We start from the raw sequence: 23,428 nt of genomic DNA on the forward strand, positions 1-23,428 counted from the left end.
CTTTAGTGATGATGACACTGATTGGATCGACTAGGTAGATATAGAGGCTGAGGTTGTAGCCATGGCAGAGGAGCAGAGAGCACGAGCAGAGACAGGAGATTCAGAGGGAGATAGTGACACAGATGTTCCTGATGTTGGTGAGCATGGCATGGTGTCACGGGGAGCGGCTATGGCTGCCAAATCATCTAGGAGCACCTTATTAGACGCCTTTGCAAGGGGTTGGGGCCAGAGGGTGCATGCTCCTCTGAGCCATAGGCTTGTAGTTGTATTTACCTTTGGTATTTGTATGGAACATTTGATGATGATCATATGATGACATGGATTTTTTATTCCATGAGTTTGGTAATATTGTATACGTTTGACAATAGTTATATATCTATGTTTGTTATTTCCTTCAGCTACAATTTGCGTTTATGGCATATGCTTATTTGATTGATGTATACTTGTGTATGTAATCAAATGAGCCAAGTTTGATGATGTTATTGTGTCTTTAAGGTTTTATTTAGTAAAGGGTGCATGTAACAAGTTTAAATCTTTAAAAATCTCTAAATTTCTTGAGTCCAGCCGAGTCCGAGCCGAGTCCAAGTCTCGTTTCTTTGATATATATACACACATATACTTATATATATTGTAACGTCCCCTTCTCAGTGAGGAGTAATCAGAGGTCCATTGGTCTATTTCAGACAAAGAAACGAGACTCGGACTCGGCAAGGCCAACTTGGACTCGGACTCGGGACTCGGCGTCAGACTCAGCTCCATACTTGGCTGGACTCAAGAAAGTGAAAAACTCAAGAAATTTAGAGATTTTTAAAGATTTAAAACTTGATTCAAGCACCCTTTATTGAATGCACCTTAAAGACACTAACATCATCAAACTCGGCTCATTTGATTACATACACAAGTATACATCAATCACATAAGCATAAACGCAAATTGTAGCTGAAGGAAATAAAAAACATAGATATATAAATATTGTCAAATGTATACAATATTACAAAACTCATGGAATAAAAAATCCATGTCATCATATGATCATCATCAAATGTTTCATACAAATACCAAAGGTAAATACAACTACAAGCCTATGGCTCAGAGGAGCCTGCACCCTTCGGCCCCGGCCCCCTATGAAGGTGTCTAAGGTAGGTCTTGGATGATTCGACAGCCATAGCCGCTCCCCGTGACACCATGCCATGCTCACCAACATCAGGAACATCCGTGTCACTATCTGCCTCTGAATCTCCTATCTGTGCTTGTGCTCTCCGCTCCTCCTCTGCCATGGCTACAGTCTCAGCCTCTATATCTACCTGGTCGATCCAATCAGTGTCAGACTCGGAGCTTAAATTTTCCCTACTTCTATCGACGCAGTTTCCCCCCATATTTTTCGACGGGGGTTTGGGGGTAGTGCCCCCAAGGTGGGGTCAAGGGGCAGCACCCCTTGCGCGCTCGAGGGGTAGCGCCTTGCAAGGCCAAAAAAAACTTATTATTTAATAAAGGTGTCGGATGTTATTTTTCTATTGGCTGACAGCTTGTAACCCTAATTTTTATCATTCTCAGGCGAAGGTTGTAGTGAACAAAGACGATACCATTCATTTAAAAAAAACTTTTTAAAATGTATTTTTTTTGTCATTTTACCAACGTAGCCTATAGCTGAGTTTGGGGCTCGGGACTCGCCGAGTTTTTTTGTCATTTTACCAACGTAGCCTATAGCTGAGTTTGGGGCTCGGGACTCGCCGAGTTTGGCGAGTTTGAGCCAAACTCGCCAACTCGGCGAGTTTGCTCACTAGACTCGGACAAGTCCGAGTCCGAGTCCTAGAGACTCGGTGAGCATGACTCGGACTTGGACTCGTCGAGTTTAGGCGAGTCCGAGCGAGTCCCGTTTCTATGATTTCAGAGACCCGTAGGTTGCAAACTCGCCAAACTCGGCGAGTCTGGCGAGTTTGCTCACTAGACTCGGACTCAGACTCGTCGAGTTTAGGCGAGTCCGGGCGAGTCTCGTTTCTATGATTTCAGAGACCCGTAGGCTGATTGAAATGGAGAGTTAGGGTTTCCTATTTTTGTGGAGTTCTGCACGAGCCATTTGAGGACTGTTCGTTGGCAATTCTACATTTCTGTTCATTTTTCCTTTTAGGTTTTTTGAGAGTTTCTTGGTGGTATAACATGCATTCAATTCTGAGGAGAATTTTGAACTTACTATTTTTAGTAAGTGGGTGTTGGGCTGACTAGATAGTACAATTTTTTTGGGTTTTCTGAGCTCTCTCTCTGGGTTCGATGATCAGGATTTTCGGAGTAGTTTTTCTTGACTTGCTATTTTTAGTAAGTGTCAGTTCGGGTATTGCTATTTTTGGCAGTCTTGGGCAGAGCTCCAATCCAGTGCAGTTCAGTGTTTTTCTTCACTTCAGTTCACCTGTGGATTTGACTGCGATCAGTATTGGAGATATAAGTGAATTAATTAAATAGTAGTACTTTACTTTAAAGTTTAATATTTAATTATTTATATTACTGATCAATTGTATTGAGAATTGTGCATAGTGTTATTTATCCTAAGTCACAAGTTATTTCCCTAAGTTGTTGGCGTAAAAAATGAAGGTGTTTATGATCTGCAATGTGTTACAAGCTAGGGTTGCTGTTGCAGTAAAAGGTCGACTTGTCAATGCTCACTTGTCAATGCTCGATACAACCACTAGACTTATAGAATCCACAGGAGATTGTTAAACCATGTCGCGAATCTCCACGAGGGACGCTAGCCCACTGCCAACAATCCCCCTCCCAGCGTCACTCGCCGCGGCCTGTGTGATTCAAACCTGTGACCAAGCTCTGATACCACTTGTTACAAGCTAGGGTTGCCGTTGCACCAAAAGATTGACCTGTCAATGCTTGATACAACCACTAGACTTATAGAATCCACAGGAGGTTGTTAAACCATGTCGTGAATCCCCACGAGGGATGCTGGCCCACTGCCAACACAATGTTGATATTATAACTTGGCGATTTTTCCTTGGGAAAAGTTCGACTAGGGAGTGTGGAAGTGGATGCCATATTTGGAGGGGCATGTGAAATGAAATGCAAATGAATGTAAGGTAATTTGGGCACCATTTCAGGTGAATTTGAGTTTCAAAATCTATAAATACAAGGGATGGGCTCCTCATTTGGTGATCTTGAGAATTTACACCATTATACTATTGGAATGGTTAGTGACTGGACTTCGAAGTTGGAAGAGCTTCCTAGTTGCTTCGGTTTCGTACTTGAGACACAGTACCTAGCTGGATAGTTGATTTTTGAGTGATGTTTTTGGAGTGTTTGATTCAGTTTTCAGTGAGAGTTTTGAATTTTCTATGTTGCTGCTGTGTTTTTGGTGTTGCTGGTGCGTATTTGGCTGGAAGTGAGTTTTATTCGTAGCTGCCTATGTGTTGAGAGCATTGTTCTAGGTATCGGCTCTTTGGAAGCGTATTGGGAAGACAATCCTTCTTCTATCTTGGCGTGGCTTTGGTGGTCATTCTGTTTTTTGGTTGCAAATCGAATTCTGCTGCTGTAGTGCCATTTTCAGAATTACCTTGGGATGCGTGCATCACATTTGAGGCTTCCAAGTTGCAGGTTTGAGGTATTGGATTGGTCGCCTATGTTATATTAGTCATTTGCATTTGATTTGGTGTGATTTCGAATAGTTTTGAGAAAGTTATGAGTGTTTTGGTGTTTCTGGTAGTGGCTGGACAGTGTGTTTCTAGCTTGCAGAATTAGAACAGCAGTAGTGTTTTTATGTTGTGTGATTTTGGAAGTATTTTGCTTGGGATCAGCATTAAACATCTTCTCTAATCCTTTATCTCTATTTTGTAAGATTGTTTCAGTAGTATAGATCAATCATTCTTGCTGCAACTTATCTGTAATTCCCACTACATAAGTGGAAGAGGCTAGCCATGCCACCTATCTTTGTTTGTAATAATGTCCTCCCGCTGAATAAGCGGTGGAGTTGATAGTAATCTTCATTTTAGTTCTTCCGCTGCATAAGCGGTAGAGTGATTGCTCATTTCAATTGTTTGTATCGTCCTTGGCTGGTTTACCGTCAAGTGATTTTAGGATTTTCCATTACCCGCTGTATAAGCGGAAGGGGTTGGCTTGCCACCCAGTATTGTATCAGCATCTCAGATTTGTATTTAACGATCCCCTATCACTTTATGCTCTCACCCTCCTAATTTGGGCTCTCGATGATCAAAAAGTCGAAGGGTTACTTTTTGCAGTGTTTTGGTTATCATTTTCTAACCCTAACGGGTGCTTGTAATTGTTAAAATTTTAAAAAAAATTGTTGGGGATATTACATATATATATATATATACACATATACTTATATATATATATACACGTATACTTATATACACACACACACACACATATATATATACATACATATACTTATATATACACACACACACATATATACACACATATACTTATACACACACACACATACATACATGTGTGTGTACATATATACATATATATTATATATATAATATTTTTGGCTTGTCATGTTGGTAGTAGATTATGTAATATAGTTTTGTCACCTTCACTGCCATTTGACTCACAATTCAGCACCTGATGAATCACATCCTTATCAAATTCTATACCAATTAAACCAAAGTTCACAACGCTTATATATCCTTAACCCTTTTCCTAACATGTACACTTAATCATAGTTGAAAATCTCGGACTCGCCTCGGACTCGGCAAACCAAAAATTTGGACTCGGACTCGGACTCGTGAAAGACTCGGCAAGGACTCGACAAAAAGAAAAACCGTAGTTTTACAAAAAAACATAAAGAAATTAATGCATTTAGAGAGCATAAGAGCCATAATTGAAACATTACACATGTCACATACTCATAGTTTCAAACTTTCAACTCTAAAATGTATAATACCAAGATTTCTTCAATGCTAATTATGCTGTTATATGGAGCCTAATCAGACTCGGAAGTTAAATTTTCCCTACTTCCATCGGCGCAGTTTCCCCCTATATTTTTTGACGGGGGTTTGGGAGCAGCGCCCCTTGCGCGCTCCCTGTCGCGATACAGGGCGGGGTCGAGGGGCAGTGCCCCGTGAGGCCAAAAATACTTTTATTATTTTATAAAGGCGTCGGGTGTTATTTTTCTTTTATTTTTCACTCCCTTAGTTATGCCAAATGAAGGCAAATTTTTTTTTAAAAAACTCAATTTCAAAGCTTGCATGACTTTTTTTTGAGTCCATGCAAAAGACTCGCGCAAGTCCTTGCAAAAGACTCGCGAGTCTTTCAGATGGACTCGCCGGGACTCGCCTCGCGAGTCCTTGGTGAGTCGACTCGTGGCTCCTATGGACTCGCAAGTCCGTGGCAAGTTCGTGGCGAGTCCATGAGTTTTAAAACTATGCACTTAATAATCAAACCAACCATCCATGTAACACCAATACAATTTGCACGTCAATATGATTTTACCAGCATAAAGAGGGTGAGCGAGTAACATTCCAAACCAAGGCACAAGATTTTAGTAATTTTAAAAGCTGAAGTGGATAAAGAGAACCACCATTAAACATGGACAAAAGAATAGAAAGAATAAGGGGACTGGTCTACATATAGCAATCTCTAACAGAATGTTCAAAATAAAAAGATGACAAAGACAAAATGACATAGTTATTAGGATTTATAAGTAAAGCACAAAAGGTTGAAAACTAGGTTGACAGAAAGTGACGACTAATGATTTATTCTGAATACCATAGGATTGATAGGCTACACAAGTTGAACTACAAGGAAATTACAGGGAGAAAGGAGCAACTGTTGGGCAGAACTTGGTACAAGGGGAGAAACAAATGGGTCGTTGCTGCTAGGAGAGCAAGGACACAATCCTTTGTTTATATTAGAGAAGGAAAGCATGGAAGGATAACCATCAAGCAAGAAGATGGTGGTTTAACTTAATCTAGACAGAACAGTTTTGAGAGTGTTATGGCTCCTCCTCTGGTATAAGCAAACAAGAAGGCAACAGACAAAAATATATGAGCTGACCAAGCATGAAATGCTACCAAACAACAAGACATGAAGCAAAATATAGACCAACCTGCAATCATACAGTACACAACATTAATCGTGATTGAGAAGTCCACAACCATATAGATGGTGATGAACCTAAGGAAGACAATTAAAGAAGTAAAAGCAGCAGTCAAACAAGTCATGCAATTTGAATTTACAATTAAGATAGCCATGTTGATCAGGACAGTTGCATTGAATAGACACTTTTCAAGACTACCCTATGGATTGACCACAATCTCAAAATATTCCATCACTGTGTATGAGAATGTTGCTACATGGATTATTATTATTTATATGGTGCAAATGGTATTGATCGACATCATTTGTTGATTACTGATATGGAGGAAATATCATCCCAAATGATATATGAAGAAAGTTATGTGAGCCAACATCGTGGCTAATAGAATTTAGATAGTAAAAAAATGATGCAACGGAATCTGGATCCACAGGCAATCCAACATCATGCAAAAAATGTTTGTTTTGGTATTCTTGGCATCTCTCTACAGCTGGAAATTTTTGATTTGGTCAAAATTGCAAAATTGGACTTTTTGCCTAAACACAGTTCTAAAGCTTTGTAGACAGTTTTATGGAAACAATTGATTTTGAAAATCCATGATACTTGGAGCTAAATCCTTTTACAAGGATGTTTGTGGTTGTATTTCGCCAAATGTGTCAAATTTTCATGGCCAGATTTTGCACTTGTTGGGAGAATGTGAAATTCTTTGTTTTCGTCAATAGTATATTGAATATATTACTTCTAGAGATTTTCGAAAGTTGGAATAGAAAGGTTTTACTGTGGTTTTCACAATGTTCCTCACATTCTGGCCAGTTTTTAGGTGAAATCAAGCATCCAGTGAAAACTTATGCAAAAATTAAAAGTTGTTTCCTAGGTAACTGACGTAACTTAAGTCTCTCTAAAACGCAATTTTCTTTTCACAAAAATGAAATCATGAAAATTATAATGTGGAGCAGCTGTTGGATGCAATAATATTAAATCCTTACTTGTTTCTAAGCCATTCCAGCGACCAAATTATCTATTTGGAGGAAGAATCTTTCATGTGAGACTTGGTAAAAGAAGTTCAAATTTTCTGCCTTCCTGGGAGGCATTGAGCAACACTTGGGAACCCTTTTTAATAAGGAATCATGCCCTTTAATACAGATGTTAAACTGAAGGTGGGGTTGTTAAAAGGAACAGCTTTTTTTGAATTTTAAAACAGCAAATACAAAAAAGATGAGGCTACGTAGAAGTTGGAAGCTGGGCGCTCATTCTTGGGCCCTGCTAAAACATCAAATTATAATAAATAGAAGGGTGGAGAATAGCATGAGTAAATGGGAAAGTGTAGGAAAGTAAAGAGGAGGTGAGTGTGGAAGGTGTAAGTAGTAGCTCATTTTGAGCTTTTATAAAAAACAGCAATCAAATTAAATTCTAGACAGCAACAGAAACCTTCTAAGTGATGTGTACAAGATAGAGAGAGCTTCAGGGAGTTTTAGCTGAGAGGAAGAGTAGTAGTGTGGGTTTGAAGTAGTTTTAAAATTTCAGTAGAGAAATAAAACAAAAGATGATGCTATGAGTAATGCTTGAGGGAGGTGCAGGTTACAGAGCTATGAGAGCATAGCTTATTTTCTTTGTAATAAGATGCAGGAAGATCAATTTTTTTTTATCAAGTAGCTCTCTGTACTTGCTTTCATCATGTTTTTGTGTGAGATGTGTACTTGGCTGCAAGGGTTGGCAGCCCTTAAGTGGGTACCTGGTCTTTGATTGGCATCGGGAAATCACACTAGAATGAACCCTTAGGGCCTTATTCCAGTTGATATACCATATATCTGATGGCTTTAGGTATTTCTAGATGTGAATCCTCTGGACTTTTTGTTTTCCATCTTACAAGTAGCAATAGAAACAAGCTTGCAGCTTATGAAGGTTTGAAAGCGTACCTACACCATGGAACTTGGATGAGAAGTGACTAATGGCCCACGGTCCAATCAAAGATTCCCAACAAAAGTGGAGAGATTTCCACAAGTATGTGAGGTTGATCAATGTGAAACCAGGTATGCTGGTTCTCAATTGTATTCACAAATCTGACATAGTGTTAGGCAAGTTAAAGCTCTTTTGAACTGTCTTTTGTTTTACTCCACTTGATACTGTTGCCGTCAATCACCCACCTTGGATCATTCATTAAAAATTTATCAATACATCTATGTTTAAATTATAATGTTTAAGTCCACCTAACTTTGTTTAACCAGCCACATAAAGATCTGCGATACCTAGATTTCCTTCTAAAGATGAAAGAACAAGTCAGAGATTCATCCATTTTGTCTACAGTGGATTAACAGACTGTGTTTGAAGAGTTGCATGGTTTTGTTTGATTTGAATATTATTTGAGAGGTCTGACATACCAGTTTTTTGGCTTATAACAACTATTGGATATTAAGCTTCATTTTATAAAATTGATTAAAAAGCATAGTATTAATACTTGTGTGTCTCAAACATTTTTTGTTTAGCATTAATCATTTGAGATTGAATGTTTTAGAATATGAAATATTGATAGGTCATGCTTTATATTTAGGTTGTTTGTGGGAGATGGAGAGGAAAGCCTCAACGCAGCTTTTCCTTTCGTGGTGACTCTAGTTGGTTGGGCTTCAATAAGGTATGTTATGATACTTTGATTCTGACATTCATGCATTATGACTATTGATCTCAATAACTTTTAATTACCAAAAAATCTATTTGAGAGATGTGAAGTAATGGGATAAGCTTTCAATGATGTTTGACATGATTTTGTTTTTGTTGCAGTGTTCAAATTTGGATGTAATTGCAGGGTGGTGTGAGTCAGGGAGCATCTTTGTAGCTGAAGTTGTTCAAGAAAATTCAATGGATCAAAATGAAACTTCCAATGCTGGGGATGTCACAATGGTTAATGCCTCTTCACTGTCGATGCCAGAAACATGCATTGACACCCTAGTGTAGAAATTGATGTTCTTTGTATGTAGACATTTAGCACGGAAAACACGGCAAAGGGAATTTACATGTTTCAGGAAATGGTATCATAAAATTAATATGATTTCCATTTTGCTTGAACAATAACATTGAGATGCTTATCGTTTCATTATTCCGAGTTTATTCTTGAACAATGTAAACTGAAATTTCTTCAAGTATGTGAGGTAAAAACTCACAGTTCCTAGAAAAGTTTCCTTTCAAACATAATTTCTCATATTATTCTAAAACTTTAAAAAATAGGTTAGGGGCGTCTTTTTAGAAACAGTGAGTCTGACTTGAATCAGGACCACAAGGATTCAAAACATGCAATAATTATCACAAGTTTAATTTTCTTTTATACGAATTGTTATAGTTCAGAAGAATCCAAGTATATGCTTGTCTGCATTATCTGATTTGTATTTCTATATGATCTATAATTGTTGCATACAAGAAGTTATATTGCTAGTATGAGAAGGGAGTTATCTTCTTTCTCTATTGTTACACAATAATGATACAAGTCTGCATGGTAAATGTATTAAGCGATGTTCAAATTTTAATCACATTTAATACTCCTAATTACTATTGAAAGGTTGGTTCTTAAATCTGATTTAGAGAAGAGTTCAATTCAAGTCAATTTTCGTATGGAGAGTCATTTACATCAGTTGGGTGCATTTAGGAGGCATGGATAAGGTTGTTGAAGATTTAGGGTGATCTAGATCATCTCGAGAAAGATGATATTGTGCACAACTTTGGAAAATGAAAATTTTGGCTCAAACAGGCAATTATATCCCTTTAGATAGTTGTTTTGCCTCGGTGAATGCTAGCTCATCTTGAAAAACATCTAACAAATATAGGCAACATGGATGTGGCAAGAAAACTAAAAAAGGATTGCTAGTTCATTTCAATTTCTAGAGGTTAGAGTTCTTGATTTCCATTACATTGGGGTTTTAAATATCGATTTCAGAGGTTTTGCAATCGATTTTGAGGGTTGGCATTCTTGTTCACCTCTAGGAAAAGAGAGAATATGTAGGTTTAGCCATTGTTAGAAATTAGAATAGGGTGGGAGTCGGATTAGCTTTGTGAATGAATAAAAACTCTCTAATTATTTATTTAAAGGTTTTATATATATATATATATATATATATATATATATATATAGTTTTGAAGATATAGTAGCTAATATTAGTTGGTTGCATATGCTTTTTAAGTTGCTCATATGTAAAATTAAATAAAAGTGTGGATGCATATGCTTTATGAGTCATTTCATTAATTAGTTTGAATAAAATTATTGTCCCACATGCATATGATGGTAATAGTGGTCCATACAAGGACATTATATATTTTAATGACTTCCCATGTGTAAGGTATCGTGGAAATTTGTAATTGGAGTGTATACTCCATTGGGAGGTTGTCCCCTTGAAGAGGCACTATGAAGATAATAAAAGCATTGTGTTTCTTTTGTTTATGCCTATTTTTATTTATAGTGCTTTATATTGTTTGTAGGCTAATTACAAGTCCTAATAGATATATTTTCAAGGCTATTTCTTGAAGCAGCATTTCAACTTTAGGGTTCTTTGCAACTATCCATTGTATGCTCTCACCTCGCTCTAGAGGGATCATGGTGACCAAAAGGTGGTTACAGTTCTAGTCAAACTAAATCTTTTGAGCTTTGACATTTTTTCCCTTTTATCTTTTATTTTTTGTTTTTAATATTTAGGTTAGAAATTGTTAGTGTAAATAGAGTCATTATCAAACTAGTTAGCTAATCAACTTTCTAGGATTGACCTATTCACACTTGGTTTAAGTTTTCAGAGGTTTTTTCATGATGTTGTCTCATATGTCCTCATTGTGCATGACATCTATTGCATACTTGCGACTTGTTCACACACTTTTCAAGAGAGTTCACAAGTGTTGCACCTTTGAGGGGTTGGTTAGAGTTTCAATCCTACCTTATCACCTCATCCTTGCCTATATATGCAATGTTTCTATGTACACTTTACACACTCATTTGTATATGATACATTATTCTATTGTATTTTTTTGTTTCACTAGTGGAAGGTTGTTTACACGCTTTCAAATTTTTGGCTTACCCCAACATGGTATCAAAGCCATGCTAGCGGGGTTTTTTCCACTTTAAGGTAACTTTGCACATAGCTCTATCGTTGGAGCGTCGTGAGACAAACAAACATTGTCATTGCATCTCAAAGGTTCAAAATACGAAAAATAACATCTGTTTCATCAATTTTGGTAGTTTTCAACTTTTATAAATTTTTCATCATTGTACATAAAAGAAAATCAAATTTTTTATAGCAAATGATCGAATTTCCCTTTGCCCATTTTCCATTTTGGCCAAAAAGTTGGCTTTTTGCAATTTTTTTTTGTCTCTTTGGCTTATTTAGAGGGTTTCTAGTTTGTGGTTATATTGTAGAGATTTCATAGTTGTAGTTAGTTTTAGTTCTTCGCCCACAACCTCTAAAGCTAGGGTATTTGTCTCTACCTTACATTGCATTGCCTTAATTGATGCTAGTCTTACTTTTCATGATGGTTTTTTTATGATATGCTATTTAGGTGGTCTACATTGCATCATCATGGATCTTTCCGAACAAGAAGCCCACCCCCCTAAACAAGTTGCCTCTTTGATACTCATTGATTCAACAGTTGATGAGTTGCTACAAAGTTTCATTTGTTGTGTCGTGTAGTGCCTTAACTAAGTTGCCCTATTAGTTTAGGTTTTTATTTTCCTTATGCTAGAGAATAATTATTTTTCGTACACATTATTAAGCTTGCTTATGTTATATTATAATGGTTAGGATGAGGACATGTGGCATAATCCTTCAATCACGTGTCATTCACACCCACCTTTGGGTAGATGAATGTCACACCCTCGTTAGAATTTATTTGCCACCTCCAATAACCATTGTTTATCCTTATTTGCATTGGCATAACCATGTATTTGGCATTTAACAAGTAGGTAAAACTCTCACCTATTTTGGGTTGTTGGGAGTTATTATTCCTCTTGGTTTTATATGCCCATATTTTGTTATATAAATATCCCTCACCTCTCCCTATGCTAAGCTCACTAGCTCACTTGATTATAAGTGCTAGTTCAGTGCTAAGGGAGTGGTGAGTTTTGTTCATCTTTGGATTCAATCTTGCTTTCCTTCAGTCATTTTGATCTTGGATGACTTCACAATTAAATCTAACATGATATCAAAGCTAGTTATGAGTTTTAGGTTAGTAGTTTTTTAGGAATCTAAAGCTATTTTTTCTTGAAAGCAAAGTATGCTCTTGTCTGGCATCTGATGATGACATTGAGAGTTATAAATTCTTGAAAGGAGTGCAATTTCTAGGCAGTTACTATCTCTTTCTTTTCAGTGTAGGTTTCTTTGGAGCTTCATAGAAGAAATTTGAACTCACCATTGAGTTCAAAGTAGCGGAGAAAGTCAGATTGGCCTTTTGTTTTGTCGAAAACAAACATTAGATGCGAATTTGGTAAAGGTTTAAACAGGGCTTTCATTGCCAGATTCAGAGGGTAGCTGATTTTTTGATGCATTTTCTAGCTAAAGGGATTGTGCCATCATGTCTAGAAGGTCCAAAAACATTAATATCGACTACGAATTCGTCAATTTTGGTGAAAGTCAAATCTAAGGCAAATTTTTTTTATAGGAAGGACCATTCGACCCCACCTATATATAGTACGATAAAAATAAAATGGCAGTTTTTTATTTGTTAAAGTTTATCTATAAACTTTTTATAAACAATGAAAAGTCAAAAAACAATAATTGAAAAGGTTAAAGTCTTGCGCATGCCTCATACGATGGTTACTTGCACAGGGAGTAGGTCTTTATCTATAGTGCCCCCTGCATGGTTTTAAAGCCCAACACAAACTTAATATAAGTTTTAATTTTCAAGAGCAAATTAAAAAAATTCCGAATAACATTTGAGACTCATGCCACATAGTGTGGCCATGGACACAATCCCCTTGTTGGGTCGTGGGGTGAGGACTTGCCCCCCCCACCAAAACACGGTTATTTTTAAAGTTAAAAAAATTAAAAAAAAAAAAAAAAATCAAACGTTGTGCTTGCAAACTCGACCTTGTCTTCGTACCTACAACCTGATCTATCCTCGACTTTTGTGCAAGCGTCCCAGTCTTTGTGTTGTCTTTTGTGCCTTTGCTAAACTTGAGGGTATATTTGGTAGCTTTCACAAATTTTAGAGGAGCTTTTAAATTTGGAGGATTTCTAAATTACCTGGCGAACATAAAAACTTGGCGACATTCTAATTTGCTAGAGATTTTAAATTGTCTGTCAACAACTAAATTTGGAAGTTTTCAAATTTGGCAATTATTTGCCAAATGTGGCAAAGGTGGACTTTTTTGCAAACCAAGACCCCTCTCTGTTGGAGTTTTCATTTTTGCACCTCAACTTCAAAGTACGATATCTCGAGCATACAAAGTCATTTTTTTGAGCATTTTTTCTTATTTAGGGTAGAATTTTGCACTCTTCACAGTGGAGTGATTGGTTTCTACTCAAGTGATTCCAGTTTTCTAGAAAATTGGTTTTCTCATTAGATTTGAAAGATAGTCCTCAATTTTGGAACTTCAAATATATGTAACTTTCACATACAACCTCAAATTGAGGTGCCTCTTTTTTTTAAAAGTTGATATTGGTGCAAGTTTGAGGTTCTCATTCCAAGATTTAATTGTACTTTTAGTATTTGAGCTCATTTTTTGACATTGTAAAACTCTAAAAAACAACTCCACCATTGTAAACACACCGGTTTATAAAGTGCCACAATTATTTTTTGTTGCAGGGGATTCTTGATTGAGTGAAAAAGGGGGGTTCTCTCTTGGTGTATGTTTTTTATGATCTACTTGCTTGTGCTTTTCTTTTCTTACACAAGGATCATTCTAAGGTTCCTTTGCTTACACCATATAATCATGCAACTTAGCATCAACATGCATGGAATGCTTTAATGTAACTTGGATATACTCCATATATTGAAGAAAAAGTAGTTGAACCTACAAATGACAAGGATAAGCTTAAACAGATGCTTGAACAAACAAAAGCTCTTGGATGTTGTAGTTTTATTTCACTTGATCTTATGTTTAAGATTGAAGAATGCAAAAGTTCACATGAAGCTTGGGAAAAGAAAAACATCATATGGTACAACTGATGAAGTTAGAGGCTATCCAATTGTTGATAATTTTATGCTCCTTGATCCAAAGAACTTTGACAAAATCTGAGATTCTGTAACTAGAGTTAATGATTTGAGAGCACAATGTAAAGAATGTGACATTGAGAAAAAGGACATTCAGTTGGTTTATAATGTACTAAACAAACTTGGTACTCGATATACATCTTTTGTTTCTAGCTTTCACACTCATAGGCTTACTATGGAATTGGCTTATGTTAAGCCTTCATTTGCATCTTTTTCTAAGATGTTAATACATGAACAACAAAATCTTCTTTCTGTGAGTCTCATTAAGCCGTTAAGGAATAAGGCCTTGTTGTAATGCCCCTTTTCTAAAATAAGATTTAATAATAAATATTAATAATTAAATTTAAATATAAATAAATAATAAAATATAATAATACTATAATCACAAATTAATTTAGTTTAATGAAAACCCAAGATGCATGCCATGAAGAGTTGTGACTCCCTCAAACATGAGATATAAAAGGGAGAAGAGTTCATTTGAAAGAGGACAAGGAGGAAGGGGAAAAACAACGGAACATAGGAATTAAGGAAAGGTAAATGAAAGAAGGAAATGAAAGTAAATAAGGAAGTGATTCTCTCAAAAAGGCATACATAACGAAGGGTCGTGACTCTTTCAAAAGGTAATAATTATGAAAGGTCGTGTCTCTTTCAAAAGGTGAAAATTTTGAAGGTTGTGATGATTGCAAAGGGCAAGCATGGTGAAGAGGTGTGACTCTTGCTCACATTAGACGATATAAAAAGGAGGTCTCATTTGGGAAGGAATCATCCATAAGATCAAAAACGACACAAAAATCAATAGATCAAGGGAGAAATATCTAATATCAAAATTAATAAGGGATAAATTTAGTAGACTTTGATATTTACAAGGGAAAGATTTTGGGCAATCCCAAAAGGGGACTTTACAAATGATATTAGAGCCCTGTTCATGCTAGCCCGAGGGACAAAAGATAGTTAATGCAAACTAGGCAAAGGGCTCAAGGGTGTTGGAAAGAGAAAGGAAACAATTTTTTGAATATCATTCCTATTCAAGGCAAACTTGAGCAAAAAGATGGGGTTAGGCCCACTTTCTAGCTCAAAATGGATTATGAGGTGAAATATGGGGTTAGGCCCACTTTTTGGTTTAAAATAAATTATGAGCAACAAGATTGGGATTAGGCCCACTTTCTGGCTTGAAAAAAAAAGGGGGGATCTACAAGACACGTATTTGTGTGTATACTCTATGTCTGCATATATGCATGTGTATGCTTTGTGTTTTTATGTGTACGCTTCGTGTTTGGTTCATACATGATGTGTTTTTAGCAAGTTTATTCCATGAGTGTTTTCAGAGTAGATTTATAGTGGGAATCATTTTGAACATTATGTGATCATTGCTTGGGGACAATCAATCTTGGGTGGGGTGGATTGTAATATCCCTTTTCTGAAATATGATTTAAGAATAAATAATAATTAAATTAGATTATAAATAAATAAATAATAAAATATAATATACTATAATTACAAGTTAATTAAGTTGAATGAAATGTCAAGAGGCATGCTACATGAAGAGTTGTGACTCCCTCAAACATGAGGTGTACAAGGGAGAAGAGTTTGTTTGAAAGAGGACAAGGAAGAAGGGGAAAGTGAATGAATCAAAGGAGTTAAGGAAAGGTAAATGGAAGAAGACGAACTGGGAAGTAGATAAGAAAGTGATGTTAGAGTAATCGGGTCTTTACTTGATTAATTAAACAATATTTTTTTAATTCTTTAAGTTCCCTATTATCTCTTTTTACACTTAAGCTAACATTAGGTGCATAATAATTAATTCTTTTATTAATTATTATGTGCAAGCCTAGGTTTTCCCTTTTAGGGTTTCTTGACCTATTAGAGGGGATTTTTCTTTTCCTTGTATCATTATCACATTACACATTTTGTGAATATTGAACTCTCATCTTTTTTGAGCATATTTTCTATGTATTGCTTTTTTGTTATTTGCTTCCTTGCTTCTCCTTGTAACAGGTTATACAGCTTGTAGAGATCTTTAGGCTCTCGTGGTGTTGTATTTATCAACTCTCACATGGTATTAGAGCTTTAGATCTGCAACTATCTGTTCTTGTTTTGAGATTTTTGCATTGGAAGCAAATCTGAGGTTTTAGGAAGTTTTTTTATGTACTTAGGGATAGGCCTTTTTTCTGAGCACTTTGGGCCTAAACATACCTCACTATTGTGCTCAGAGGGCCCAAAAACCCCTATAGTCATAGAAAGTTTGCCTAGTTTTGACTCCTAAGCATCTGGGGGTAATTTTTCTTCAATACTAGGTCGTACGACCCTGGCACGTAGTTCGAGAACAAAATTAAATTTTTTTTTTTCCTTTTTATGGCATGCAGGCCAAATTTTTTATTTTTTTGAAAAAAAATCAAAAAATCAAAATCACAAGTGTTTTGGCAACCCAAAAAAAAAATTTTTTTTTTTTGAAAAAGCCATTGTTTGCAGGGTTCGGAAGGTACTCCGTACCCCTGATAGTCCGGCCGACCAGACCTGTTAGTGTCGGCCCCCGCCAGCCTTGAACTGTCGGCTCCTGCCGGCCCCGCCGACCCTTGCCCCCGTCGACTGATGCCCCGTCGTCGGCTTCCCCTTCCCGTTGCCAACGCCCGCTTACCTGCCACCGCTGCTCGTCGGAGATCTGCCCCCGTCGTCGGCTTCCCTTTCTCGTTGTCGACGCCTGCTTCCCTGCCACCACTGCCCGTCGGAGCTCTTCTCCCCGCCATTGGCCACCTTGGCACCTCCTGCCATCGCCGCTCCCTCTCCGCCCTCCACTGCTCCTCCCCGGAGCGCCACCACTGCCAGGCCCTTGCCACCGGACCTCCACCCTCTTGTCTTTTAAGGGGGGGAGGTTATTTTTTGGCCATATCTTGAGCATACGGAGTCATTTTTTTGAAAATGAATAGGCATCGGAAAACTGGTTCCGAGCTGGACCTCGTGGTGTTAGAATTTTTGCTCAATTTTTCTATTTGACTGTATTTTTTTCCAGTCAAAGTCAAGACTCTTTTTTGCACTTCCGGGGTCGTAGAATGGGCAAACAGACTCCATTTTTTGAAAACGAATAGGCGTTGGAAAGCTCTCAGAATTATCTATTCAGATATGTGATCTTGTTTCTCAATATTTTTCATCAGGTACATGAGATTTCAGTTTGAAGTTGTTTTGCTTATGCACTACTTCCTTCTCATCAGTATGTACTAGGGTTTGGGTTTATCTATTGTGGGGAGTGTTTTTTTCTCTCGCTTTCTGTCATTTATATCAGAAATCAAGAACACCAAAACTCTCAAAACAAACAAACCCTTCTGCATCTTCTGTCTATTTTGAAAGATCACATAATAAAAAAAAACCAACAAGCAGGTATAGGTGCAAAGTTTTCATGGAAGATCCTTCAGTTGAGTTGTTGACTTCACACAACTATCACACCTGGAAGCCCCACATCACGAGGCTTCTCCAGGCACGAGGGTTGTGGTCTTGTTTGGATGAGGTTCAACCTCTATTGCAGCGTCCTTATGAGCTTCTTCAGTACAGAAACTCGATGGATGAGGCCATGGGTTCGCTCTCTTTGCATGTCTCTGACAGTCTTCTGTTTCACCTTGATGAGTTGCTCACTCCTCGCGCTATGTGGTTGAAGTTTGAGTCTCTCTTCGAGAGGGTTAATGAGATTTAGGCATTACAGATTGAGGTAGAGTTGGTTTCCTTGTCACCTGATTCCTTTCCCACCATTCACGATTTTTTGAACAAGTTCAAGACTACTAGATTTGTTCTTTAGGGATGTGGCAAGATCAAGACAGACACAAAGTGCATTCACTTGATTCTTTCGAAGCTCTGGGGTCATTTTTTAGTTTTTTCCCTTTGCTTTCTACTCCACCATGGATGGCTTGGGTGCTCATTTCACCATGCCCACCTTTGATGTCTTTTGTGAGTGTTTGTCTCATGAGCAGTCTCATCTTTCTCAACTGGATATGCTCTCAGGGTCCAAGAACAAAGCATTGGTTGCTCAGTCCTCTAAGGAGAAACAAAAGCAAAAACCGAAGCCAAAGAAGAATTTTGCAGGTAGTGAGCATTCCTCCAAGCCACCTCCTAAGTCTGATTCTAAACCACCATTTCCTCTGAAACATGGGAAATATTCACAGTTTGGTGAGTCTTCCTCCAAGAGTAAGAAGAAATCAGGAGACACTTGTAGTTTTTGTGGAAAGGAAGGACATCTAGTTTCCAAGTGTTGGAAATGCTTAGAGGCTTTAGAGGAAGCCATGTAGCAACATCACATCTCCTCACCTCAGGCGTCTTCTCCTTTCATGGGGAAAGGTCATGCTCTCACTGCTCGAGTTTTGACCTATGGGTCCACATGGATACTTGATTCTGGTGCTTCTCACCATATGACTCACACTCAGTAGTTGGTTACTTCTCTTGCCTCTTGTGGTACTTCACAGATTGCAGTGGGTGACTCAGTTCAGCTTTCTGTCTTGGGTTCAAGTTTTGTCCCTTTGGATGGGGGTACTCTGCAGGATATTCCAATTGTCCTTGACATCTTGACGAACCTCCTATCCATTTATTAGATTTGTCATTCTGGCTTTGGTAATACAATTGAGTTCTCACCACATGATATGGTTATTCGGGACCTCCATAACTCTGATTTGGTTGTGGCTACTGGGAGTGTTGATACCGCATCTCATCTATACAGATTTGATGGATTTGAGCCCTCTGCGGGTGCCGATTTGTCTCTTATAGAACATGCAGATTCAGTGAGTAAGCTTTGGCATGAGCGCTTGGGCCATGTCAATTACAGTTATCTTTAGCAGATGAGTACACAGGCACTTGTTCTTGGGCTCCCACAGATTTCCTGCACTGATGGTGTTTATCATGGTTGTGTGCTTGGCAAGCATCACAAAGATCCCTTTCCGAAGGCAAGAGCCCTTTGTGCTTTGGCACCCTTGGAGTTGATTCACAGTGATCTCATGTCATTTCCCACTCCTTTTTTTGGGGCCAAGTATGTACTCACTTTTATTGATGACTTCTCTAGATGCACATGGATGTACTTTCTTAAGTACAAGTTTGATGTCTTTGATTCATTTCAAATCTTCAAGACATTTGTAGAGAAGCAGTCTAGTTGTTCTATTCGGTGGATACACACAGATAATGGGGGGGAGTATGTGAATCAGGCTTTCAGATATTTTTGCACTGAGCATGGTTTGCAACATTAGTTTACTGTTCCCTACACCCCTCAACAGAATGGTGTCATTGAGCGCAAGAACATAACTTTATGGGAGATGGCAAATTGTATGATTCAATCCAGGTCCATGGATTCATCTTTTTGTGCTGAGGCAGTCAATTGTGCCAACTATATTCAGAATCAGATGCCTCACAAGGCGATTTGACATATGACTCCTGAGGAGGCTTGGTCTCATGACAAGCCTGATGTTTCTTTTTTCCGAGTGTTTGGCAATGAGGCATGGGATTTTATTCCTGATGCTCAGAGGAAAGCCATGGAGCGGAAGAGCCGACCCCTCATTTTTGTTGGCTACTGTGAGGATGTTAAGGTGTACAATTTGTTTGATCCTGATTCCAGAGAGGTTCTGTTTCGATGGGATGTTCAGTTTGATGAGTGCCTTCCCACAGTGGATACCCTGACTTCAATGTTTACTCCTCTGCCTACTCCTCCCACTGCATCTCTTCGGGATTATTTTGAGGATGATTCTGATGACGGTGCTGATGATCCAACATCCCCACCTCCACTTTCTCCACCTCATATGCCCAAGTGGGCTCACTTTACTATTAAGGCATTCGATTCTATGGCTGGTGATCCTTTAGATACTTGTCGCACCCCTTCTCATACTGTGGGTTCTAGTCTTTTGAGTCATGCCATTTCAGATGATCTTCAGACATTTTCAGAGGCTACATGACACTCTAAGTGGGATTTTTCTATGGAGGAGGAGCATTCTTCTTTGATGAGGATCTTTGTCCTCTTCCTAAGGGCAGAAAGATGGTTAGGTGCCGCTGGTTGTATTACACTAAGTATGTTGCTAATAATTCCATTGATAAGTACAAAGCACATCTTGTTGCGAAGGGTTTCTCACAGGTTGAGGGTATTGATTACTCCAAGACCTTTGCCCCAGTCGCCAAGATGAACTCTATTCACTTTGTACTATCTCTTGCAGCTTCTCAGGGATGGCCCATTTTTCAGATGGATATGAAGAGTGCCTTCTTGCATGGGGAGCTACAGGAGGAAATCTACATGGAGCAGCCTCGGGGATTTGTGTAGGACAATTCTTTGGTTTGCAGACTTTGGTGTTCATTGTATGGTCTCAAACAGGCCCCTCGGTCTTGGTATGAGAAGATGGATTCTTTCTTGCTCTCCACTGGTTTCACCCGCAGTCATTCTGATTACATAGTGTATATTCAGCTTCTTGAGGGTGAGATCTTGATTCTTGTGCTCTATGTTGATGATCTCCTCATCACAGGTAGCTCATCCTCTATGATTCAACATATCCAGCGAGTCTTGATGGACCAATTTGAGATGACAGATCATGGTCTTCTGTACTATTTCCTTGGTCTTCAGGTGATTCAATCTTCTAATGGGATCTACATTTACTAGCAGAAGTATGCTCTTGACATTCTTTGGCGCTTTGATATGCTTGATTGCAAGCCTGCTCCCACTCATTTTTAGTCAAGGGTTGTTTTGATTACTACTTGTCCCACTCCTTTAGTAGATTCTACACTTTACAGGCAGTTGGTTGGCAGTTTGTTGTACCTGACTCACACCCGTCCCGATCTTTCCTTTGCGGTTGGCCTTGTCTCTCGATTCTCCCGTGATCTTCATGAGAGTCATTGGCAAGCCACCAAATGTATCTTGTGGTACATTGAGGGCTCTATTTCTCATGGCATTCACTACACATCAGGGGAACCTCACATTGTTGGCTACACTAACTCAGATTGGGCTGGTGATGTCACTGATCGGAAGTCTACTTCTGGCTTTGTTTTTTGTCTTGGCTCTGGTCCTATCACATGGTCTTGCAAGAAGCAGACTGCTCATGCATTATCATCTACAGAGGTTGAGTACTGAGCTGATGTGCTTGCCAATCAGGAGATCTTATGGCTTCGATAGTTGATGACTGAGTTTGGTTTTCGTCTTGACAGTCCCACTATTATTTGGTGTGACAATCAGAGTGCTATTCATATTTCCTGCACTCGGGTAGAGCATCAACGGACGAAGCACATTGAGCTTCACATGCATTTTATCTGCCAGTTGATTCAGGATGGTTTTCTCATTCTGGAGTACATTCCCATTGCCGAGTAGGTTGCAGACATCTTCACGAAACCTTTTGCATCGCCGCGCTATCTTCACTTGCGCTCTATGCTTGGGGTGAAGGAAGTTGTCCTTGGGGGGTCTTTATGAGGCCTTCCTTCCTTCTTCTTCTTTCAGCATGTTCTTTTATCTCTTTTTGGAGAGGAGTTTTTTCCCACTAGGTTTTCTCCTTTTTTCTCCGTTTCATAGAGATTTCATTGTATTTGGGTACTTGATCAGGCCTTTTTGCCGGGACCCATCTTTCCTGCTTTTAGTAGTTGTTCTAGGTTTTAGCTTCTCCCTAAGTCTAGCTTAAGGGGGGGTGTTAGAGTAATCGGTTCTTTACTTGATTAATTAAACAATACTTGTTTAATTCTTTAAGTTCCCTATTATCTCTTTTTACACTTAAGCTAACATTAGGTGCATAATAATTAATTCTTTTATTAATTATTATGTGCAAGCCTAGGTTTTCTCTTTTAGGGTTTCTTGACCTATTAGAGGTTATTTTTCTTTTTCTTGTATCATTATCACATTACACATTTTTTGAATATTGAGCTCTCATCTTTTTGAGCATATTTTTTGTGTATTGCTTTTTTGTTATTTGCTTCCTTGCTTCTCCTTGTAATAGGTTATTCAGCTTGCAAAGATCTTTAGGCTCCTATGGTGTTGTATTTATCAACTCTCACAAGTGATTCTCTAAAAAATGTAGAAATAAATGAAGGGTTATGAGTCTTTCAAAAGGTAATAATTATGGAAGGTTGTGTCTCTTTCAAAAGGTGATAATTATGAAAGTTGTGATGATTGCAGAGGGCATACATGGTGAAGAGGTGTGACTCTCCCTCACAATGGAGGATATAAAAGGAGAAGGTTTCATTTGGGGAGGAATCATCCATAAGATCAAAGAAGACAAGAAATTCAATGGATCAAGGGAGACATATCTAATATCAGAATTAATAAAGGGAGAAAATTAGCCAATTTTGATGTTTACGAGGGAAAGATTTAGGGAAGTTTCCCTAAAGGGGACATTATACTTGTTGGCTAGTTAGCTTAAGGGACAAAGAGAGTTAAGACAATCTGACAAGAAATAGAAGAAATTGAAGAAAAAACGACATACAAATCAAGCACATAATAAACCATTTTCAAAAGATGATTCATCTAAGAAGGAGAAGCCTACTTGTGCACATTGCAACATGAGTGCACATGAAGGACATTCTATTATAAAAAGGATATTGATGAACTAAAAAAATCTTGAGAAGAACAACATTGATCTACCTTCTAGAATGTTTGAGTTATCTTTTTCTTCATATTCAAAACAATTAGGATCTACCAAGGTAAAAGGTCATGCAGGAGTTTCTTTTGAAGCAACTAAAAATATAGGTAAAGGTATTTGTGCTTCTACAAGTTTTGAATAAGGGAGATGGCTCCTAGATTCTAGAGCTTCTCATCATATGTTTTCTTCACAGTCTATGTTCTCCTATTTTGAGCCTTGTGATATGTCACTTATTTTGATGGGCAACAACACTTATATGAGTGTTATTGGGAAAGGTTCTATTGATGTTGAGGATGGCACTTTCAATGCTATTTTGTGCGTAATGGACTTGTAAAGCACTGAGAGGGGGGGGTGAATCAGTGACACCAGAAATAATACTACTTTAAACACTGACCGATAGATAAACTTAACAAGTTTGTTAAGCAATATGCATGCAATAAAAAATGATATAACAACACCCATAATAAGTAAAAAATCCACCATAACACAAGTGTTTATACGTGGAAAACCCAAATAGGTAAAAACCACGGTGAGATGTGACTCACAAGTTAACTATCTGCAGTAATAGATAACTGGTCGATTAGGGTCTACAAAAATACTCTGCTAGGAGCAAACCCTGTTA

At 38.0% G+C, this 23,428-nt stretch overlaps 1 protein-coding gene across 5 annotated transcripts in view; it reads left to right on the forward strand.

The window, feature by feature from the left end:
• LOC131034701 (uncharacterized) overlaps positions 1-9,407 on the forward strand; it is a 234,047-nt gene extending 224,640 nt beyond the window's left edge. For 4 of the 5 annotated variants that reach the window (XM_057966440.2, XM_057966307.2, XM_057966504.2 and 1 more), the window contains 2 exons: positions 8,610-8,690; positions 8,837-9,407. In XM_057966440.2, the coding sequence (XP_057822423.1) occupies positions 8,610-8,690; positions 8,837-9,010 (255 nt within the window). In that variant the 3' untranslated portion in view covers positions 9,011-9,407. The remainder of the gene's footprint in view (positions 1-8,609; positions 8,691-8,836) is intronic. The other variant, XR_009103870.2, reaches the window with a different exon arrangement.
• Positions 9,408-23,428: the final 14,021 nt, after the last annotated feature.

The sequence above is a fragment of the Cryptomeria japonica genome, chromosome 11, assembly GCF_030272615.1.
Source record: "Cryptomeria japonica chromosome 11, Sugi_1.0, whole genome shotgun sequence".
NCBI classification, from domain to species: domain Eukaryota; kingdom Viridiplantae; phylum Streptophyta; class Pinopsida; order Cupressales; family Cupressaceae; genus Cryptomeria; species Cryptomeria japonica.